At 38.3% G+C, this 21,965-nt stretch overlaps 1 protein-coding gene across 9 annotated transcripts in view; it reads left to right on the forward strand.

Annotated features, from left to right (window-relative positions):
- The window catches only part of FIGN (fidgetin, microtubule severing factor), a 213,938-nt gene that overhangs the window by 168,473 nt on the left and 23,500 nt on the right, over nt 1-21,965 (forward strand). For 6 of the 9 annotated variants that reach the window (XM_061608614.1, XM_061608620.1, XM_061608617.1 and 3 more), the window contains one exon: nt 13,815-16,140. The exons of 1 other annotated variant lie outside the window; for it this stretch is intronic. In XM_061608614.1, the coding sequence (XP_061464598.1) occupies nt 13,815-16,054 (2,240 nt within the window). In that variant the 3' untranslated portion in view covers nt 16,055-16,140. Of the gene's footprint in view, nt 1-1,780; nt 1,874-13,814; nt 16,141-21,965 lie in introns of those variants that run through there. 2 more of the 9 variants (XM_061608618.1, XM_061608619.1) reach the window with 1 other exon arrangement.

Consider the following 21,965-nt stretch of genomic DNA (forward strand, 5'->3'; position numbering starts at 1 on the left):
ATGTATAAATAGCCTGACCAGTTTTTTTGGAAAGGCTTTCTGGATTTTGCAGTCAGTTTAAGAAGGATTTTCCCCCAACGAGAGTATTAGATTACTTCTAAATATACATACAATCAGTATTTACTCTCCTTTAGCTTATTAGCAAAGAGGTACTCTAATTTCAATAAATGAACTCTGAAGAACTTGATTAGATAGGTGAATGCAAACTGGGATATTCAATGACAATAGGAATGGGAGATTTGGAGGAATACAGCATTTATTTTAGATAAAGGTGCTAAATCTGCATGATGACCCGTATTAGTTCTAAGACTGACCACTATTTATTTCAAACTTTCCAGAATTGATCTTTCTTTCATATGCTTAAAGAGAACAAGCATGTACAGAGAGGTCTGTAGAATCAGCCCAACTGTATCTATCTATCTATCTATCTATCTATCTATCTATCTATCTATCTATCTATCTATCTATCTATCTATCTATCTATCTATCTATCTATCTATTATTTGATTTATATCCCACACTTCCTCCCAGCAGGAGACCAGGGCGGCATTTTTGTGTTCATAAAGAATGAATCTTAAGTCTTAATAGCAGGCAATTGGAATTCATAATTTTGTTGTGTTATTTGGAAGAAGGAATGCTATTTCTTGAAGCAACACAATCTGATAGGTGAAAAATATTGCAGATTAAACCTTAAAACTAATGTTACTTTCTTTTTATATATATTATTAACAAAACAATATGCAGAGATGTCTAGCCCTTTCTATGAGCATAGCAACAGAAGCAGATCTCCTTGCTCCTTCCCCCTTTCTATTAATAAATGGTCAGGAGAGGGGGTGCTTCTGGTTTGTATCTCTTCCCCCCCCCCCAATTAGGATGAAGGCACAGGCTCTGCAAACAGAGTAGCTTCCTGCTAAATTGATGCTGCATCAGGCATAGGATCAGGGAGAAGGTTGGATGGTAATAATCTGATCTGCTTGCAATAGCTTCTTCCATTCATGGAAAGGGCATCCACACATGCATTCTCCCTCTGATTATAAAATAATAAGATTCACAGTCACTTAAAGCTGAACGCACCTGAATCAACAATGGTCATTCAGTGTTCACGGCAGTATTTAACCATATTAAATCATGAACATAAATGTCTCTCTGTTGTGTACATATGTATGAGAATGCTGATAGTGACAAAGAGTATTTGTAACATGTGATATGTGGCTATCATCATCATCACCATCATTTATTACCTGCCCTTCACCCGAAGGTTCCAGGGAGGGTTACAACAATTTTAAAATAAATATTAAAAACAATTTTAAAATGACCTAAAATATCAAAAGAGTGTAAGTCCTAAAAATATATGTCTCAGGTGTCAAAGGCCAGGGTAAAGAGGTGTGTCACAAAACCCTGTTCCAGACCCACTGTTGATGCCTGAATGTGACATTGGGGGAGGCGGGACTTCCAAACCCATCTCCCTAATTAGCTGTTAATAATCAAGGTGTTTTATGTTTCACCTATAGCTGTATGATTTTAGGTGTGCTTTATTTAAGCATACTTGGTTTCAAGAGCAGTAAGTCCATCCAAGAGAAGGATGACAATCAGACCTTACAAATTTACTTCATTTTAACTGCAGACAGAAAACATGTGTTTCCCCATTACTACCCAGATTAAATTTTTCATTGCAATCCTTTACACACTTTTGCTTGGAAATAAGTTAAGTTGAACTCACTGGACTTAATTCTAAGTAACTACTGTGATCGATGTGCTGTCTTCCATCATAAATCCACAGATATCCCACGGACCACCTGAATGAAGCTCACAGACCACTGGTAGTCTGCGGATCACAGTTTGGGAACTCCTCGGATAGGGGAGATGTCTGCCAGTAAGTCTTTAAAACAAACAGTGCAATTCTGTGCATGTGTATTCCATAAGTAAGTCCCACTTAGTTCAATAGGACTTACTTCCAGCTATGTATATATTCAGACAAACAATCCTATGAGGGCCCAAGGACGTGCAGGATGGTGGATCCCTTGCTGCATCTGCAGCCCTGCTGGCTCCAGCCAGCTAGGACAGAAGGTGATGGGGTCCTTAGCCCCTCTCCAGGAAACAGTTCAGCCTAAGATCTATGGCTGGTCCAACTCTACTCTGTCCCACCCTCCACTGGCTACCACAACTGGGAGCACTGCCGACAGCAGCTTCTCACCCAGCCAAACTTATGACTGGCATAGCAGGGGACTCCGATGGTTACAATGCTTAAGAGGTTAGAATTGCACTCCTAGTGTCTTTGGTAAATGAACAAATTTTATCCTCATTTCCACAGTTTAACAGTAAATACTGGAATGTACCATGACAAGTTGCAAATGTCATTAATAAGGCTCATGACATAAACCTGTCTGACTTTTACCAGTAAAATCCAAGGTTAACTAAATGCTTCCCAGAAATAATTGCATTTCAGTCTAATTTTCATTGTTGCCAGTAAATGTTAGCAGATACCAAGACAATCTAGAGAATGGTCAGAACTGTGGATAAATTTATTTCTTTTCATATAATTTCTTCTATGCAGTATGATTTATTTAATAAATATTAAAATTAGTATATATCTTGAAGGATATTGTACCCAAACATAATAGTTTTGTTAAAGATTTTAATTGTCTTTAGCCTCTCTGTTTCACCCCAATCCTTGGTTCTTGTTTTTTTAATCTTATTTATTACGCCTCGCCCTGTATTTAGGCATAGTCAGCCAAAGCTAAGCACTTCTAAGTCTTATTGATTTCAATGGGAGACTATTAAACACATGCTTAATGCCCCAATTAAAATCAGTGGGACAAAAGTGCTTAACACTGTCTAGGCTTGGCCCTTTGCTTTTTGACTCACAAGCCAATATATAGCTAATACTGGATAAATGGATGGGAAAGGAAGGGACAGATAATGACACAATAAGGAGGGCATGTCCAAGAGAATAAAACTTACTGGTAAAACACATAAAATGGACCTAATGTATAAATATATGCAATGTTTCCATGCAGCAAACACTGGTAACTAATTAATGACTGTATCATTTCAAGTGAAACTCATTTGGGTAGGAGCGGAGTATTTAATACTGAAGGGGTAGCCCCTGGCAACATTTCTGAGTTGTCTTTTCTATAATTGTCTTCAACTGAAAAATTATAAATTTACCAAGTAACTGCATGTATCCATATATACCAACTTGGTAGCTTTGTCCTACAATTACACAAAATAATAATGTCTCTGATACTTTCATCCCCACACACACATTAGTTGGTTTCATTAGTTACTTTGTTCTTATGTCAATCTCTCTCTTTGTTTGATAGAGATTTTTTGCTGTATGAGAGTTCAACAATACTTGCTAAACAGATTTAAGGCAGAAATGCCTTTGTGATCGTTAGAAGTTCAACCATGTAAATTAGAAGAAAGGGGTTGGGGGATGGGGGTAAGAGTAATTTGCTGCAATTGTATTGTAATTGGCAGTCGTGAGGTGTGAAAGTGTGATTTAAAAGGAATAATCGTTTGACAGTATTTAAATTAGATAATTGGGATGTAGTTGAGTCTGCGTGTTTCAAAATTGTTCTGTAACTAGTTACAAGCTTCCAATTGGCTCACTAGGATGTTATACTATGTGTTTTCCCTGTAGTAATTATTGAGTTAAAATGTTTGGGGGCGGATTTCAGTGTTAACTATCAAAGAAACACAGGAAGCTGCCTTATCAAACCATTGGCCCATCTAGTTCAGTACTATCTACAGTGACTGGCAGCAGTTTCAGACAAGGGACATTCCCAGCCCTGCCTGGAGATGCCAGAGACTGAACCTGAGACCTTCTGCATGCAGGAGTTCTGTTCTACAATTAGAAGTATTCTAAGGAAAATGGAAGAAATTAATGTTAACATGAAAAGGCCAATTTAAAGTTAGAGCATGGTGGAGGAATGAGCTCACTTACATGAATGTAGTCCTGTACGTGTCAGTGAAATTACACCATTGGAACTGTCCCTTTAGGATTGCACACCACGCTGAAATAAATGACAGCATTACAGTTAATATAGCAAATGTGTGTATTTTATATTTAAAAAGCACAGATACATTAGAGGGGGGAGGAACAGTATGTGAAGGCTGCAATCCTAAAAACTTTCATGGAAGTAAATGCCTTTGAAATGAGACATACTTGTAGTAAACATATTTAGGATTAAGATGTGATACTTCTGCTTTCACATATACTTAGCAAACAGGGACTTCTAAACTGAAATGGATAAAGGTTACAAAATATCAATTTTTAAACCTCTAGAATCCCATATGGGTCACACAGGACTAGATCAGATTCCTTATCTTCAAAGTGTATTCATTAATGTATATAATCATTTATAAAAGTATTTATAAAAGTATTCTCATGCAAAACATCAGTGTGATGTACAGCAACATTTTTAAAAAAACCTTTAAAACACTCTATATGAGTAGGTCTGACGGAAACTTACTGTTTCTGGTTCTAGAATAGTTAACCTTGCTAGGAAGGGTGGGTTTGCTTTAATTTAAAATGCCACAGCTTTCTGACACTATTCACTATCTATAAAAGACTTCAATTTCACTTTCTTTATTTTCTTCCATTTATATCCTGCCTTTCTTCCATCACAGAATGCAAGGCAGAGTACATGTGGTTCCCAGGTGGTCATCCATCCAAGCACTGACCAGGCCCAGACCAACTTAGCTTCAGTAAGGTGGTGGCCTCCTGTGCCCTCAGAACATGCCTTTGGACCAAGATATCAGAATTTAACACTCGCAGACTGACAATTTAATACTAAAATTACTGCTGGATTTCCCTATCACCTCTATAAGTTTTCCATTTGACATGCAGTATTTTAGTGTTAAATAAATGCTGGAAGAGCCAGCAGCAATGGGTTTCTCTTTGGCAGGAGAAATAGCTTAGCAGAGTGTTCTTTTCAAGGGCAGTCTTTCTCTACTTATGTTGCATAATGACTATATTTCCTCGTACATGTGCAAAGTATAGCAGACGTGGCTGGATGAACATTACACATTAAAGTATTAATAACACATTACACATTAAAGTATTAATAACAGTAATAATACAGATTACATATTTATACAGAATTTTTCTAGGTGCTCAAAATGTTTTATATGCATTAACTCTTTAATCCTTTCAACAAACTTGTAAGATAGGTCAGTATTATTGTTCACCTATTACAAATTGACCTAAGGCCACCAAGTAAGTCAATGACTGACTTGAGGTTAGACCCAGGAGGCTTTCTAGTTCATCATTCATGCTCTTGCCCACCATGCTACACTAGAAGTTAGTGTGGGAGAAAACTACGGCTATTTGAAGCGATAAGCTTGAATGCATGATTCAACTCCCAAATATTTGGGGAATGTGTGTCCTTTTCTTTTCAGTGTATACACCTTGTAGGCAGAAATATTGCATGTAAGACTTGGTCCCAGTTTTCTAATAGCACAGAATTATGAATCAGAATTGTCACCATGAAGGACATGATTCTTAAAGGTACTGAGAATCTTCAACTCAATGAAGCCAAACACTTCATAGTAATTGACATCTTTGAGCACTGGGACCTCATCTGAGTTTATTGATGTTTCACCTTTGATATAGAATCAGGTATCTGCATTCAATCACTTCAGAGTAATTATTATAGTCCATATTCTAAATGTGCAGTATTTTCAATAGTTCCTAATACTTGAAGAACAGAGAGAGTAGAACTGCCTAGTAGAACAAAATGAATGCTACTGGAATCATCAGTGTAGTGTGCCATGTTGTTAAAGGTGGGTCCAAAGCTGAGTGGTACATGCTAGCTTCTCATCAGGCTTTGAATCCAGGCAGAAGCTTTTGTGTACACTTAGATATGCATCTGCATCTATCAGTGGCTCTGCATATTTTCTCAACATACTGAAGTCTATATATTTTTATATGTTTAGTGTCCCACACTATGTGGAAGAGTGCACATGTAAAGTAACTATTTCCAGTGACTACTTTTCAGTGAGAAGTTAACTTTGAGCACATTGTCAAAAACTAAAACTTGCTTGTATGGTTTGAGTGGAGGGCCTCAGGCTTTGGTGAAATATGTGCATGTGCACAGCATGTCTGCTTCTAATGGATAATAGAATGTGCATCCCATTTACAGCATTAGTAAGCCCTTTAAATCAGTAGACTAGCCTTTTCGATGCAACATTTGTGTCCATGATTAAAACAAATTGAATGTTATGTGTTGGTTAGCAGAGTGCGTTAAGAACACAATGCCGAGGATACAGAATCAACACAGAAAGGAGGCAATTATTTTATTTTGCCTTGAACTGAAGGTTTGTCTGGAAAAACAGTCATGATATTCTGTATGATTCAAAGCAAGTTTGAGCATCCTCAGTGTGAAATGAGGTTCAAGATTTCCCCCCCTTTCTCTAGGTTGATTTTCTCTGTCCTCCAATTTCCTTCTCTCCCTCATTCTACATTGAAACATCACCGATACCTGCATTTTTCTTTTGCTACCAAACTGTTTGGCAATTACATTATATTTTAAGTGAAGTTAATAGTTGATATCAAATCTAATCAGTTGCATCAATCATGCAATCTGCAGAGAAAATGAAGAAATAACACAAATTATAATGTATCCCATTATACTTTAAAACAAAACAAAACAAAAATCTTGTGATTCCTAATACTTAAGAGACTGATCGCCAAGGTGCTTTTCTCTCTCTAGATTCACATTAAATTCTGGACAGATTCAGTCATTTTGGAGCTGAAAAGTGACAGTTTGTATTTGCAGGATTAGGCCCCATATGTGCTGTGATTCTGAAACAAGTCTTATAAGGATGTGTTAAATCTTGACAGCCTTTAACTGTCATTTCCCCTTACTTTCAGTTAATTTTGTCACAAGCAGGCAGGGGGAAGCAAAGTTATGAAGTTGCCTAAATTTCTCTGCACATGGTATTTGGCGTGTGAAACACATGAAGTATTTTCAAAAAAGGACTACTCCCCTCCCTGTCTTCTTTAGTTAAATAGAAGGGAATGCAGTGCTATAAAACCTGATTGGTCTAAATATCATCCACACAATTACATTACATTAATGTATTTTTTGAAAGGAGAGCCAATGTGGTGTAGCGGTTAAGGTGTTGGACTACGACCTGGGAGACCAGGGTTCGAATCCCCACATAGCCATGAAGCTCACTGGGTGACCTTGGGCCAGTCATTGCCTCTCAGCCTCATGAAAACCCTATTCATAGGGTTGCCATAAGTCGAAATCAACTTGAAGGCAGTACATTTACATTTTATTGTCTGTACAAATAAAATATCTAGAATCTAATAATACTATCTGAAAATCTGTTTGGTGTTTTATATGTTCGAATTAAGACTATTGCATATATTTGCCCTTGACAATGACATTTCCTTAATTTTCTTTATTAACATTAATCCTTAATATGGTTTATTTTTTGCTTTTCTATTGCAAACACAGTTGGTATACTATAAAATAGATTTACATAAGAGATAGGTTGTACTATATGGCTGACACTAAGGATTTTAGTGACAATTTCAGGATTGCCAGATATCCCTAATTTTAAAGGAAATAGTGGAGCTTGCCAAAATATCTCAGACTGTTACAACTCCATAGAGCCCAACAAAAAAGACACCATAGCCAGTTGTTGTTATGTACCTTCAAGTCAATTATGACTTATGGAGACCCTATGAATCAGCGACCTCCAATTCGCACTTACACCACAGTTTCCTAGTCTGGCATACAGGAAGCTACAATTTAACAAACTGGAAAGTCTCTTCTCAGGCCAGACATGCAAGGACGAGGGAGCACTTGAGCTCACTGCTACTTCAGATGCCAACAAACTGTTGAAGCAGCAGCACTGCATCTAAACTGAGCCAGAGTGAGTTATCGTTGATGTTGTTATGTACTTTCAAGTCGATTTCAACTTATGGCAACCCTATGAATCAATCACCTCCAATAGCATCTGTTGTAAACCACCCTGTTCAGATCATGTAAGTTGAGGTCTGTGGCTTCCTTTATGGAATCAATCCATCTCTTGTTTGGCCTTCCTCTTTTTCTACTCCCTTCTGTTTTTCCCAGCATTATTGTATTTTCTAGTGAATCATGTCTTCTCATTATGTGTCCAAAGTATGATAACCTCAGTTTCATCATTTTAGCTCCTAATGATAGTTCTGGTTTAATTTCTTCTAACACCCAATTATTTGTCATTTTTGTGGATCACGGTATCTGCAAAGCTCTCCTCCAACACATTTCAAATGAGCTGATTTTTCTCTTATCTGCTTTTTCACTGTCCAACTTTCACATCCATACATAGAGATCAGGAATACCATGGTCTGAATGATCCTGACTTTGGTGTTCAGTGATACATCTTTACATTTGAGGACCTTTTCTAGTTCTCTGATAGCCAGTCCTAGCCTTCTTGTAATTTCTTGACTATTATCTCCATTTTGGTTAATGACTGTGCCAAGATATTGATAATCCTTGACAAGTTCAATGTCCTCATTGTCAGATTTAAAGTTACAAAATCTTGTTGTCATTACTTTAGTCTTTTTGACGTTCAGCTGTAGTCCTGCTTTTGTGCTTTCCTCTTTAACTGTCGTCAGCATTCATTTCAAATCATTACTGGTTTCTGCTAAGAGTATGGTATCGTCTGCATATCTTAAATTGATATTTCTCCCTCCAATTTTCACACCTTCTTCATCTTGGTCCAATCACGCTTTCAGTATGATATGTTCTGCATATAGATTAAACAAACAGGGTGATAAAATACACCCCTGTCTCACACACTTTCCAATGGGGAAGAATTGGTTTCTCCAGTAATATTCCTTATTTTGGTATCTTTGATCTGACAGCAGTATTAGTGTGGAGAATAGCTTTACAGTTAACTATTAACTTCCAAATAACATTAATTATTGCAATGCAGTAGAATAAATTCTTACATTTAGGCTATGAGATCAGTCCTGTTTTCTTCAATTCGCATTATAAGTCTGAAATGCTGCTTTTACAGCCTTTGTTAAAGTGCACTGGTACTTAATATGCATCAATAAATAAACTTTCAATTATTGTGCAGTGAGCAGATCCACAAGTAGGATAGCAATCTGAAACCAATGGGCTAACTAGTAATTATGCCAAATAAATAGTTTTGATGCAAGTGATCATTTATACCAGAGGGATGAAAACACTGAAAAACTTTAATTGCTTTTCAAGATCAGTTTTAATAAAAGTCAGTATTTTATACTAACCATTTTACTATAATAAAGTGTTCACTTTGCTAGAATGTTTCCACATTAAACATAACTTTGGTTATTTGCACTTTCCCCCCCCCTCCCATTTACCATTGACTACTATGTGATTCAGATTACGCTGAGTAATTGTATATAATTCTGTACATTGCTAAATGCCCAGAAGTTCTAGTGAAATAAATTGCCCCGATCCAAAGCATCACAGAAAGTAGTATACACGAGAGTACACTGTTGGGGTGGGGTCTCTACTACCATTCCATTGTTGTAAGCCGGCCAGAGAGCTTTGGCTATGGGGTTGTAAATAAATGAAATAAATAAATAAATAAATTCCTATTCTGCCTAAAAAGTACACAGAACTGTCAGAGACTTCAGGCTTGTGCCAATGATACCATCTATAAGCAAGGTGCTGAGATAGTGTTAATTCAATGGAACAAGAACATAGCGTGCATGAATCCAATTGAAGATGTAGATTCATACCCACAGTTGCAGATGCCTTTTTGTGCTCACACTGCAACTGATGTAGCATACTGGTTAAAGAGTGAAGTACGCATAAGGTTATTATTATATTTGTTACTTTTTTCAGAAAGTAAAACTCAGAGCAACTTACAAAAACAAACAGGGAGGTACGCCTGGTGCCGTCATTATCTATATCTGTAGGTGCTAGGCAAAAACATTTCTCTTCTCCCAGGCATTTGGTTCTTCACTTCGGAAGGCTTTTGGAGGGCTTCTGTTGTGTAGCCTCCCTAAGATGGGTTGCTCCATCACCTTATGTATTGTTTTTGTTTTTTAACTTTTTATATATTTGTTTTAATCTTTTATTTTATTTTTATGTTAATTTTTATTAACTGTAAATCGCTTTGAGTGAGATATGTGTGTAGTAAAGCAACTAACAAATGTAATTTAATAACAACAACGACAAAACAACCTAAAATACACCACTAATATAAACAACCACTAAGCAGATACAATTCAATCCCACTCCACTAAAAGATAAGCACAAAGGCCTGGGTGACTGATTTTTGCCTGGCACCTAAAACAGGTAGCAATAGTAGCAGGTGTGCCTTCCTGGGGAGAACATTTCATGAATGGGGTGTCACCATTGAGAAGGCCTATTCTTGTATTGCCACATGGAAAAGGGCGTCAAATGATGAATGTAGGGTCCTTGTTGGTTTATGTGGAGAGAGGCAGCTCTTGAAACACTGGGGTCCTAAGCCACATAAGGCTTTATAGGTTAAAACCAGCACTTTGAATTGGGCCCAAAATAGGGTTGCCAGGTTCATGGCCTGAGACTAATCCTGTATCTTTAGGAGAAGAGAAAGTCAGCCAAGTGCAGGAGTTCTTGCAACACTAATGAGAAAACCACAAGGTGGAATTCTCCCTTCCCCTTGCACAACTTTTAAAGATACAGAAGACCTCTTGGTTGCCAGGCCCGGCCTCCAAGAGGTCTTCTGTATCTTTAAAAGTTGTGCAGGGGGAAGGGAGAATTCCACCTTGTGGTTTTTCCCATTACAGAGTTGCAAGAACACCTGCACTTGGCTGACTTTCTCTTCTCCTAAAGGTACAGGATCAGTCTCAGGCCATGGACCTGGCAACCCTAGTCCAGAAACTAACTGGTAGCCAATGCAGTCATGCCAGGATTGGTGTTATGTGTTCAGACTGTCTTGCCCCTGTCAGCAACCTGGCCTCTTAATTCTACACCAACTGCAGTTTCTGAACCATTTTCAAAGGCAGCCCCATGTATAACGCGTTGCAGTAATTTAACCTAGAGGTTAGACTGGTCTCTAATAAGGTAGTCTCTGATTCAGATTTTACCTCTGCCATGAACTCATTAGGTAGCCTTAGACAAGCCACTCTCTCAGCCTCCACATGGGAATAATAATAGAGACATTATTACTATTACTACTACTACTACACAGGACAGTTATAAAAATTGAATAAACTAAGGAATATGAAGCTATTTGGACAGTTGAAAGCTCTATATAGATGCTTCTATTACTACTACTACTACTAATACTACTACTACTGTTTAGGCCATTCAGTAACTTTTGTTCTGCACTGAGATTATCTTCACTAGATTGGGGCAACTGCACAAATGGTTGCAGGACTGCAGCCATTGCATTAAAGCATGTTTTGTTAACTCCTAAATTAATGTTTTACCCATTAAGCTTTGCAGATGTAAATTATACCCATGATTACATATCATTCCCATCATTTGCTGGGAAGACTGCAGATGAATAAATTCTAAAGTTTTTTATGATCCTTCTCATATAACAATTGAGGCATTAATCTGTTAAAGTATTTGATCTTACACATATGGAATTAGAAGCTGCCTCTGTTTTTGTAATCTCTCAAAATCAAAACAAAAATAAAACTTGGTTAATTGTTGTTGTTGCTAAAGAGGCTTGTGTGACTGTCACATTTATCTAACTATTTTTCCTTAGTAAAATAAAATCCTCATATTTACTATAAACTCATTTTTTAAAAAAAAATGAGGGGTGGGGCTGCAATTGACATAAACCAAACCTTATTTTTGAAAATGTGGCTTGAAAGTATAGCAATTGACAATATCTTTGTCCAGATAAAATTAACTCAAGGCACATCTTACATATTCTTCTGCAAAGTAAGACTTTGGTTTTGACACTAACAGGGAAAACAGTGATCTTGTGACATTCTTAAATCAAGTAACAACATGGATTAGCAAAATAAATAAATTAATAAAACCCTATGTAAAAATTAACAACAAATTCTACCCTTAAATAATCCTAATTCAAATAAGTACAATTGCAATAAAATATATTTACAAATTAATCCTGTTGCTCTATTAATTTATTGTGTAATTACTGCAGTTCTTCCCACCTTGTTTTCCGTATTTCTTAATCGTTAAGCTGGAAACCTGACAGCAGTGCCAGCCCTGGCATGATTCTCTTTGACTAAAACCTTGTAAATTAACACAATTAGCACAGCATCATGCTGCTAATTAACTTCCTGTGTCTGGTGCAGCGGATGTGCAAACAAGGAAGAGGGAATCAGAAGGGAATAAACATGCCATTCTGTTACCAAACTGTATGCTGTGTTCGGTCTAGCTCAGCAGGGCTAAACTGGTCATGTCAAGATGCTGGAGTCAGGCAAAGGAAAGCTAAAGGAGTTTGGGAAGAAAAGGAAGATGAGGAGGGTACAAGCTGTCAAAAATAAGACTGCAGTAATTCATAGGAGAACCCATGCCAGAGATGTTTAGTTTAGACTAAGCCTTCTTATAGGATGGTCTGTGTCAGAGGGTACAAGACAGTTTGTGGGATGGGGGTGGGAATAAATAAAAACCACTCTTTGTAAAATGAGCAAGAGATTACTGAGGCTTGCCTTCATGCTGCCTATCATGCTCAGGTAAGAGTTGAAAGAGCTTTTCCTTGCCATGTGTAATGGCTTACCAAAATACAACTGAATGAAGATTGTCTCTTCTCTTGCTCTGGCATGATTAATTGTGCTAAAGCAGTGGTCACACTGGGTTACTTAGTCTCCTCTGACAGGGTTTACAGCCAGCACTTTTTTTCCTCACACTTTTAGCATGTAGACTGCATTTAATTATTTTCTTGTTTCTCCCTCAACCCTTGTGTACCCTAGAGGCTGGTAGGGGATGGGAGAGTTTGGAACAGGAAGGGAGAGGAAAGGAGAGCAAGCAAAAAAGACTGTCAGACAAGTGAAGCTTTGGCTTTGCTCTTTTTTCTCTCCCCCCCTTCCTCCCAGAGCCTCAACAACAGAACTGTGAGGCAGAGAGCAGCCAGTTGTAATTCATACCGAGTTGTAGGCTTTGTGTGATGAAAGCAACAGAGCGCTGCCTGGGAGATTGCTTTGCTGCACTCCACGAAGCAGATTTGAAACTGTCGTGGACCACTTTAGATGAGAGTTGGATTATGGAATGACCTGCTATGTCTGTGTCATATTGTTCTGCGCAGGGTGCATTATACTGTGCTAACTAGGTATTCAGTACCAAATAAGAAAGGTATCCTAGATGTGATCTGTCAGCTGTGTCTTGTGTGCGTGTATTTTTAAAAATTGTTAAAATTTAAAACTGAAACTGATGAGGGAAGATAGAATGCATGGGATATGTAACACATTACCTAACAATGAATCCATAAAAATTTATATAACTATCCTTTTTAAAAAAAATCCAGCTGGATTAAATAATTACTTCCACTCCCACCCCCAGCAGCAAATAATTAGGCTGCAATTCTAACCCCAATTATGTGATGTGGGAATAAACCCCACTGAATTAAATGATTTACTTCTAAGGTAGACATGGTAAGGATTGCATTGTAAGCAAAAAAAAATAGAGAGGGCTGTGTGTATTTTTTTTTTCAAGAAAGTGTGTCACTAGTGATGCTTCCTCTTTTTTCTTACAGACGATTTGGATGTACAAATCTATTGTCTTTGAGTACAGCAATCACCTATAAATGTACCTATAAATGAGGAAATCAAGTAGATGTACTTAGATGCCTTTGCAGATGTATTATCCGACTGTTAATTTTGATTTGCTTTTTTTGTCTTCCCCCACCCCCATCCTCAGGCTTGAAGATGCAGTGGACGCCAGAGCATGCCCAGTGGCCAGAGCAGCACTTTGATATTACTTCAACAACTCGGTCTCCTGCCCACAAGGTAGAAGCTTACCGTGGTCACCTGCAACGCACGTATCAGTACGCTTGGGCTAATGATGACATCTCTGCTCTAACTGCCTCAAATCTGCTAAAAAAATACGCAGAAAAGTATTCTGGTATTTTGGAAGGGCCAACCGAACGGCCCATCCTGAGTAACTATTCAGAGCCTCCATCAGGGCTGGTGAATGGCCGCAAGAGTGAAAGTGAACCCTGGCAGTCTTCTTTGAACTCTGAGAGTGTTTATCCTATGAACTGCGTCCCAGATGTTATTACTGCCAGCAAAGCTGGAGTAAGTACTGCCCTCCCTCCAGCAGATGGCTCTGCCAGTATAGGGAGCTCACCTGGGGTGGCTAGCAACCTGACGGAACCTAGTTATTCTAGTAGTACATGTGGAAGTCATACAGTACCTAGTCTGCATTCAGGGCTCCCATCTCAGGAATATGCCACAGGATACAATGGATCTTATTTGCATACGAGCTATAGTAGCCAGCCAACACCTGCACTTCCTTCACCTCATCCATCCCCTCTGCATAGCTCTGGGCTTTTACAACCTCCACCACCCCCACCAGCCCTAGTACCAGGCTACAATGGGTCATCTAATCTTTCCAGTTACAGCTATCCACCTGCAAGTTATCCCCCTCAAAGTGCTGTTGGGCCTGGATACAGCCCTGGTGGTGCACCTCCACCTTCAGCATATCTGCCTTCAGGAATCCCTGCTCCAACTCCTCTCCCTCCTACTACGGTACCTGGTTACAGCTACCAGAGTCATGGCTTAACACCCATTGCACCCTCTGCCCTAACAAACAGTTCAGCAAGTTCTCTCAAAAGAAAAGCTTTCTATATGGCAGGACAAGGAGAAATGGACTCCAGTTATGGAAATTACAGCTATGGCCAACAGAGATCTACACAAAGTCCCATGTATAGGATGTCCGACAACAGCATTTCAAATGCCAACAGAGGGAATGGCTTTGACAGAAATGCTGAACCATCATCATTAGCATTTAAGCCAACAAAACAGATAATGGCCTCTGAGCAGCAAAGGAAATTCAGCCAGTCCAGTAGGGCTATAACGCCCCCTTCCTACAGTACTGCTAAAAATTCACTTGGGTCGAGAGCAAGTGAACCATTTGGGAAGTACAGCTCTCCAGTAATGAATGAACACAATGAAGAGCATAGGCAACTCCTTCCTCACCCAATGCAAGGCCCGGGACTTCGTGCAGCTACCTCATCCAACCACTCTGTTGACGAGCAACTGAAAAATACTGACACACACCTCATTGACCTTGTAACCAATGAGATTATCAACCAAGGACCTCCTGTGGACTGGAATGACATTGCTGGCCTAGATTTGGTAAAGGCTGTCATTAAAGAGGAGGTTTTATGGCCAGTATTGAGGTCAGATGCATTCAGTGGGCTAACTGCTCTACCTCGGAGCATCCTTTTGTTTGGACCTCGGGGAACAGGCAAAACATTAATGGGTAGATGCATAGCTAGCCAGCTGGGAGCCACCTTTTTCAAAATCACTGGTTCTGGTCTTGTCACAAAGTGGATAGGGGAAGGAGAAAAAATTGTCCATGCCTCCTTCCTTGTGGCAAGATGTCGCCAGCCCTCAGTGATTTTTGTTAGTGACATTGACATGCTGCTTTCATCCCAAGTGAATGAAGAACACAGTCCAGTATGTCGAATGAGAACCGAGTTCCTTATGCAGCTGGACACTGTGCTAACTTCTGCTGAGGACCAAATAGTAGTAATTTGTGCCACCAGTAAACCGGAAGAAATAGATGAATCTCTTAGAAGGTACTTCATGAAACGACTTTTAATCCCACTTCCTGACAGCACAGCAAGACACCAGATAATAGTACAACTGCTCTCACAGCACAACTACTGTCTCAATGACAAGGAGGTTGCACTGCTTGTCCAGCGCACGGAAGGCTTTTCTGGACTAGATGTTGCTCATTTGTGTCAGGAAGCAGTAGTAGGCCCACTCCATGCCATGCCAGCTACAGACCTTTCAGCCATTATGCCCAGCCAGTTGAGGCCCGTCACATATCAAGACTTTGAAAATGCTTTCTGCAAGATTCAGCCTAGCATATCTCAAAAAGAGCTTGATACATATGTTGAATGGAACAAAATGTTTGGTTGCAGTCAGTGACAAGTCTTTTTTAAAATAATAATAATGTAATGAATGTTGGTGCGCCCACACACATACATACACACAAACCTGTTACATAGGGCATGGAACCCCTTTTCAGTAGTGTTAAGATTGTGAAAGGGTACTGGGGTGGGGGGGTGGGGAACAATGATCACCTTGCATCTAAAGAGCCAGATGTAGGCTTGAAGGAATATTGCATCAAACAAGAACAGTTGATCTGAAAAGCCACAGATGACAGAAAGCAACTGTTGATGCTTTGTTTCATTCAGGCTAGATAACACAATCTCACCATGGAGCAAGGAGCCAAGTGGGTTGATTTTAGAAGGACATGAACCCTGTGTGTTGATTCCATTCTGCTGTTCTTGAGATTTAGTTGCTGTCAAGTGCCTGAAGTGGTGCTTTCTTTTTTTTCTTTTTCTTTCTTTCTTTGTTTGCCTCACAATTACATTGGTGGCATGTGCTAATATAAAGAGCTTTAACTTCAAAACATTATGGGACTAAAGAAATGAATGGTTGTGTTGTGACAGAGAACTAGATTTTGTTTGTTTTCTTATTTTGGGGCTAGACTAAGAGCAACAGTATTCCTCAATCCTGTCTGTTCTGCAGTACTAAACTAAGAACAGGTAAAACAGGGTAATGGTAATCTGGACCTTAATTTCTGAAGTTCATTTCTTTTAATGTTCTGTCCGCAAAAAAAAGAAAAAAAAACTCAGGAAAGTGATTGTGATTTGTACAGTACCTCAAAGGAATGTGTTGAAAGCACTATGTACTGCTGAGAGTTAATAGGCTAGGCTTCAATGTTACTTTATATTAAATATGTATGTTTACCTCAACAGTTGGAAAAAATGGCAAGGAGAAATAGTTTGAATGTATCCAGGAGCAAGCTGAAGTGTGCTATAAATGAATCTTTCAACCTTTTGAAATGGAACCAGAGGGGGTATCCCAGTGTTTAGGAAATGGCATTGTTTGTTTTTAACCAATATTGGGGATTGAATTGGAGCAAGAGAATTTTCATGGCAGTAGTGTGTAAAAGTCCTTGGTCCTTGACAATTTTGTGACAAGTTAGTAGACAATACATAGACAACAAGAAAGACACCCTGTCAAATTATGTAATCATCTGGGACAGTCAAAGGCAAAATCTAGTTAGGACTCTGAGAGGCAAATTATCTTAGACTACAACTGCTTTTAAGCCATGGTTAGAGTTGTAATGTCTTGATTATTTCACTGAGTCAGTAGAACAAAATTATTCTTGGTCACTGTGGGTTGTAGAGAACTTTTGGGTTATACAGTAGGGCCCCGCTTTACAGTGTTCCGCTAATACAGCAGTTGTCAACTGCAGAAAGGCCCCACTCCTACAGCGCTTGTTCTGCTTTTACGGTGGTTTTTGCTCGTCATGCACCATTTTCGCGTCATTTTCGCGTGACGTGCACCATTATCTTCAATGCATTCAGCTTTACAGCGGGGGTCCGGAACATAACCCGCTGTATGAGTGGGGCCCTACTGTAGAGCTGTTTATAGCAATGCAGTAGATAGTAACCAACAAAAAAGCAAGGCAAAATTAAATCCTCCAATCACATTTATCTCCCTCACTTCCCATTTCCAGCACACAAAAGGAAACATTTGGGAGGAGGGTGGAGATTGTGTGTAAATTGCTTCTTTTGTTTTTGTTTTAAGTGTAAATGTGGCCACTATTTTATTTCTACCTCAGTTTTTTGTTTGGAAAGCAAAGAATAGAACAAGTCAGATTATATCTAGGATGTTAACCTCCTTAATGACTTTAAAAGTGCAATCCTATTATGCATGTTTTACTCAGAAGTAAATTGTCCTGTGTTCATGGAGACGAACTCCCAAGGAAGTATGTTTAGGATTTCAGTCTTAGGAGAAGTGGAAGGGAAGGAAGAAAGGAAGTTTCCCTCTTGTAGTAAGCCTATCTATGCCTTTTGTCCCTTCCCTCCTTCCACAGCCATGGCAAATATTGCCAATTCCTTCTGGAAAGGCACACTAGCTAGCACGTGTGGCATTTTGTTCTTTCTGTGCTTCCACTCCACATTGTCTTTTTATTATTATTCTTTAATGATTTTATGAGCGATTCTTTCCATGACAGCTGACTGATGCTGGTAATGTCTCTGAATACTGTAGCAATCCGAGCCTTTGTAGCCACATGAGCAAAACAGTCTCCCTCCCACTTTTTTTGAAGTAATTTTGTTTACTTTAAAGAGACAGTAGCTGAAGACTGGCAAAGCACTGGCATTTAATGTTTCTTTTAAGTAATGTACCTTCAATTACATGAAATAAATGCACTGAAAAGCCCTAAGGAGAAAAAGACCAATCAGTTACGTGGTTATTTTGTGTCTTTAAAGCTACTTTCCAGTTATCATACTTGACATTTAGTCTGCTAAAACATTAGGGATGAGAAAGGTAATAGTTGGTAGACAGCTGGTGTTTTATTTCTGATTATTGCTTTCCTTTTAATTTTTCAAAACTTCTTTTAATACCCATTGCTAAGAACAGAGCAAATAAACCAAAATGTACATTCTAGCAGTTTTTATTCAGTCTAAAGTTAGTTGTTTTTTAAAGGCACAAGGTGTTTTTTTTAAGTGCCTTTCACTGAGGATATAGTAAGTCTTAACAGATGCTTTGCTTTTTCAACTAGTGAATGCCTTCCTTTTTGCCTTTGATTCCCTTACATTTCTTCTATTATATCTCCATTTCTGTTTGTGAAGCCCAAGTATCTCCTTTGCCAACGATTCATATTGATCTTGCAGACAGGTTTGCTGATGCAGATTGCTGTCTTCTGTCTTTTACACGTTGCTTTTTGGGTTTGCTTTTGAGCTGTGCTCATTTGAAAAATTCAAGCACATTTTGAAAAACTAACTCATGCTTTACATCAGGAATTCTATACTTCCTACTAAATCAATACTATTAACTAATCTTAAGTAAACATGTTACATATACAATTGCATATAATGTTTTCTGTTCCTATAGTCTGCAAACAAATTAACTAAAACTAATTAAATGAAATTTGCAGGTGCTCATTTTGGCTCCCACTTTACATTATGTATGTTGGGAAAGGAAATGAGCTTAATATAAACGGCAAGATGATGAAGCTCAAAGAATTCAAAGAATCTATATCCAAGAAAAACCCTTGAATTTTATATTGCTGATCCATTGATGCAAGCACCAGGGGATTAGATTTTCATCCCAAGTGGTAGCTAGCTGCAGGTAGTGGGTATAATGCTTTACCTAACATGAGAAGAATAATTTTGTTTACCCTATCATCCTTCTACTGACAGGAAGCAAGCTATAACATTCTATCAGCTGTCTGCCAATGGAAGTTTCCTGTTAAATGGAATCACTCAGCCTTTGTCCAGTGCGCTCATTTTTAACAAACTATCCCTATGCTAGATAGAAGCGACTGCTTTGCACATCATATGTGAATAAGACCATTCTTTTCTTGTGTTGCCACATTCTCTCCCATGCCCTGTATGTCTCATTACAAAAGAAATGGATCCTAGGACTTAAGGTCTCAAGGTATTGGGAGTGCCACAAAAGAGAAGACTGTCTTTTGTGAGGGAGTCGATATGGCCAACATATAAAAGTGTTCTGAGGATTTAAAATGGTCCCTGTAGGAAGGTGACTATCTTTTTCAATAGGTCAGAACTGTGGGTACTGTATTGATAATAAAAACTTGGAGCTAGAATTGCCAGATTCCATATTGGGCAGATCTCCTGTGCCTTTAATAAAAGATTAAACTTGTTGCACCATTATATCTGTATGATGTTTCAAAGTGTACCTGCCAAACTCTTCCTTCTGTGCAACTGGTAACTAGTTAAAGGCAACAAAGCCCTGCTTCATAGCTTTTTGGAAAGTTCATTGAATAGTTTGGGGTAGATAGCTATTATATACTCACTATGCTTGTGTGGGCCATGACAATAACAGAAACCACTACTTGTGTTAGATAAGGCTCTTTATTTGCAACTACAATAACAATTCCAACAACCGAAAAAGCAGGGACTATTTTCTGCCAGCCAAATTATCAATGTCAATTCAAAATGCAGTATCACTCTGTATTTCTGGCATGCTTCTCTCTCCAAAATATTTAAATAATTAAGGATAGTAGTGAAAAGTTTGCTGATTGAGCTGATCAATGGAATGTGAAGGCAGTTTAAGGCTATTTACTCTTGCACAAAATATTTCTCTATTAGTCAATTTGTATTCTATTCAAATGCAGATAAGTGGGTAAAATGGTTTTTCTTGTGCATTTCAAACCCATCAAGGAGAAAATAAAACCTCCCAGTAAAATGCATAGGCAAAGCACCATCTGGGAAAGCTAGTTCATCTGTCCAGAGGCTATGCTCTGTAAAACAGTACAAGGTCATTTTATATGGGCTGCCGTAATACTTTGCTAGGCAATTTTCAAAAGGAGATAATCTAGTGTAAAAACCCCAATTAATTCCAACAGATGTTGGTAGATGGTAATGTGTTTACATGTCAAAAGCTGCAAACAAAGGTTTCTACTGCCTGAAAATGTGTGTAACTTTGAATAAACAGTTATAAGGGCCATCCTATCTGTTTCATTCAAATAAATGTAGACCTCATTTTATTAATTTCATTCTATGAAACTGAAACATTTCCTTTTTAAAGTGAAATCTCAAAAATAACACAGTTGACTTTAAATTTTGTTCATAACAATTTTATTGTAGCGCAAGCCCATCAATTTCAGATGAATTATTCCTAATTTATATCCATTTGAGAAATGATTGTCTTATCAGAATCTCTAAGGTATATACTGTATATGTTACCTTTCTTCAATAGTCAGGACACAGCCTGCTAGAAAAATCTCCTGCCCAGGTTCCACTGATGTACTTGTGAGTTGCCCAAGAGTGTGCTTGTGCACCTCTCATATATTTCAATGGGACTTATGTGGACAAAGCTCCTGGTAGAGTATATACTAGAGCTGAAGATTCCCCTTATAGCACTAACTTCCTTCCATCTTGTATGTGTGCATGTATTTATACAATATTTATCTGTACATATATACATAACCTGAAGTATTTTTGCGTTCTCTTTCCTTTGAAAGATAAAAGCTTTCTGTTCCTTAATTGTCTGCAGATTTATATATGAAGCACATCAGTAAACACAAAGCTAGTAATATTCCTAGACTCAAAGAAACAGCTGTACTGGGGACTAGTCAATACATGAACTGAATCTCCCACTCTGCAAAGACCTTTGGATGACATTCGATTTTGAACCTGCCAGATACATTTTTGTGAACCAGGGATACTGCATCTTTAATGAACAAGTCTCTATTCTTTCCCCTGCTTTTAAATACAACACAAGGTGTACCACAATTGTCAAAGACAATTAGACTGAAAGCAGGAAAATTTCACCTCCCTGTCTCGGTGATATGTAGAATGTCTGCTGTGTGGGTCAGCCTTGCTACAGAGTTGTGTGAGAATATATGGATCAGTCCTATAGAATGTTAAATATTTATAAAATGGTTCTGTTCTACACCAAGGTTGGGAATGCAGTCATTCCTCCTTGTTGTCTTACAATATACAAAGAGGCAAAAGTTTATTTTCACACCTAAACTTCACAAGTGTGTTCTCTTTTTCTTATTCTGTTCTTGTGGTTTATATGCAGTCACTAGAAGTTTTTTTTCTGCTTCCTTTTTTATATATATTATAAATCTATCTATATATTTTTTCCCCACCGTCGCATTGGGTGTGCATTCAGACATTGTTCTTTAAAACCATTTCTACCTCATTGCTACATATTGTACATGTAGTATTTATTTGTTGTCTTTTTTTGAATGTCATGCATTTCGTAAGAAAGACTCATCCTTGAACTTGAACAGTCTACCTCAGAAAGACTGTCTCTACACTGAACAGTATTAACAACTGAAACGATA

Source organism: Rhineura floridana, chromosome 2 (assembly GCF_030035675.1).
Source record: "Rhineura floridana isolate rRhiFlo1 chromosome 2, rRhiFlo1.hap2, whole genome shotgun sequence".
Lineage (NCBI taxonomy): Eukaryota > Metazoa > Chordata > Lepidosauria > Squamata > Rhineuridae > Rhineura > Rhineura floridana.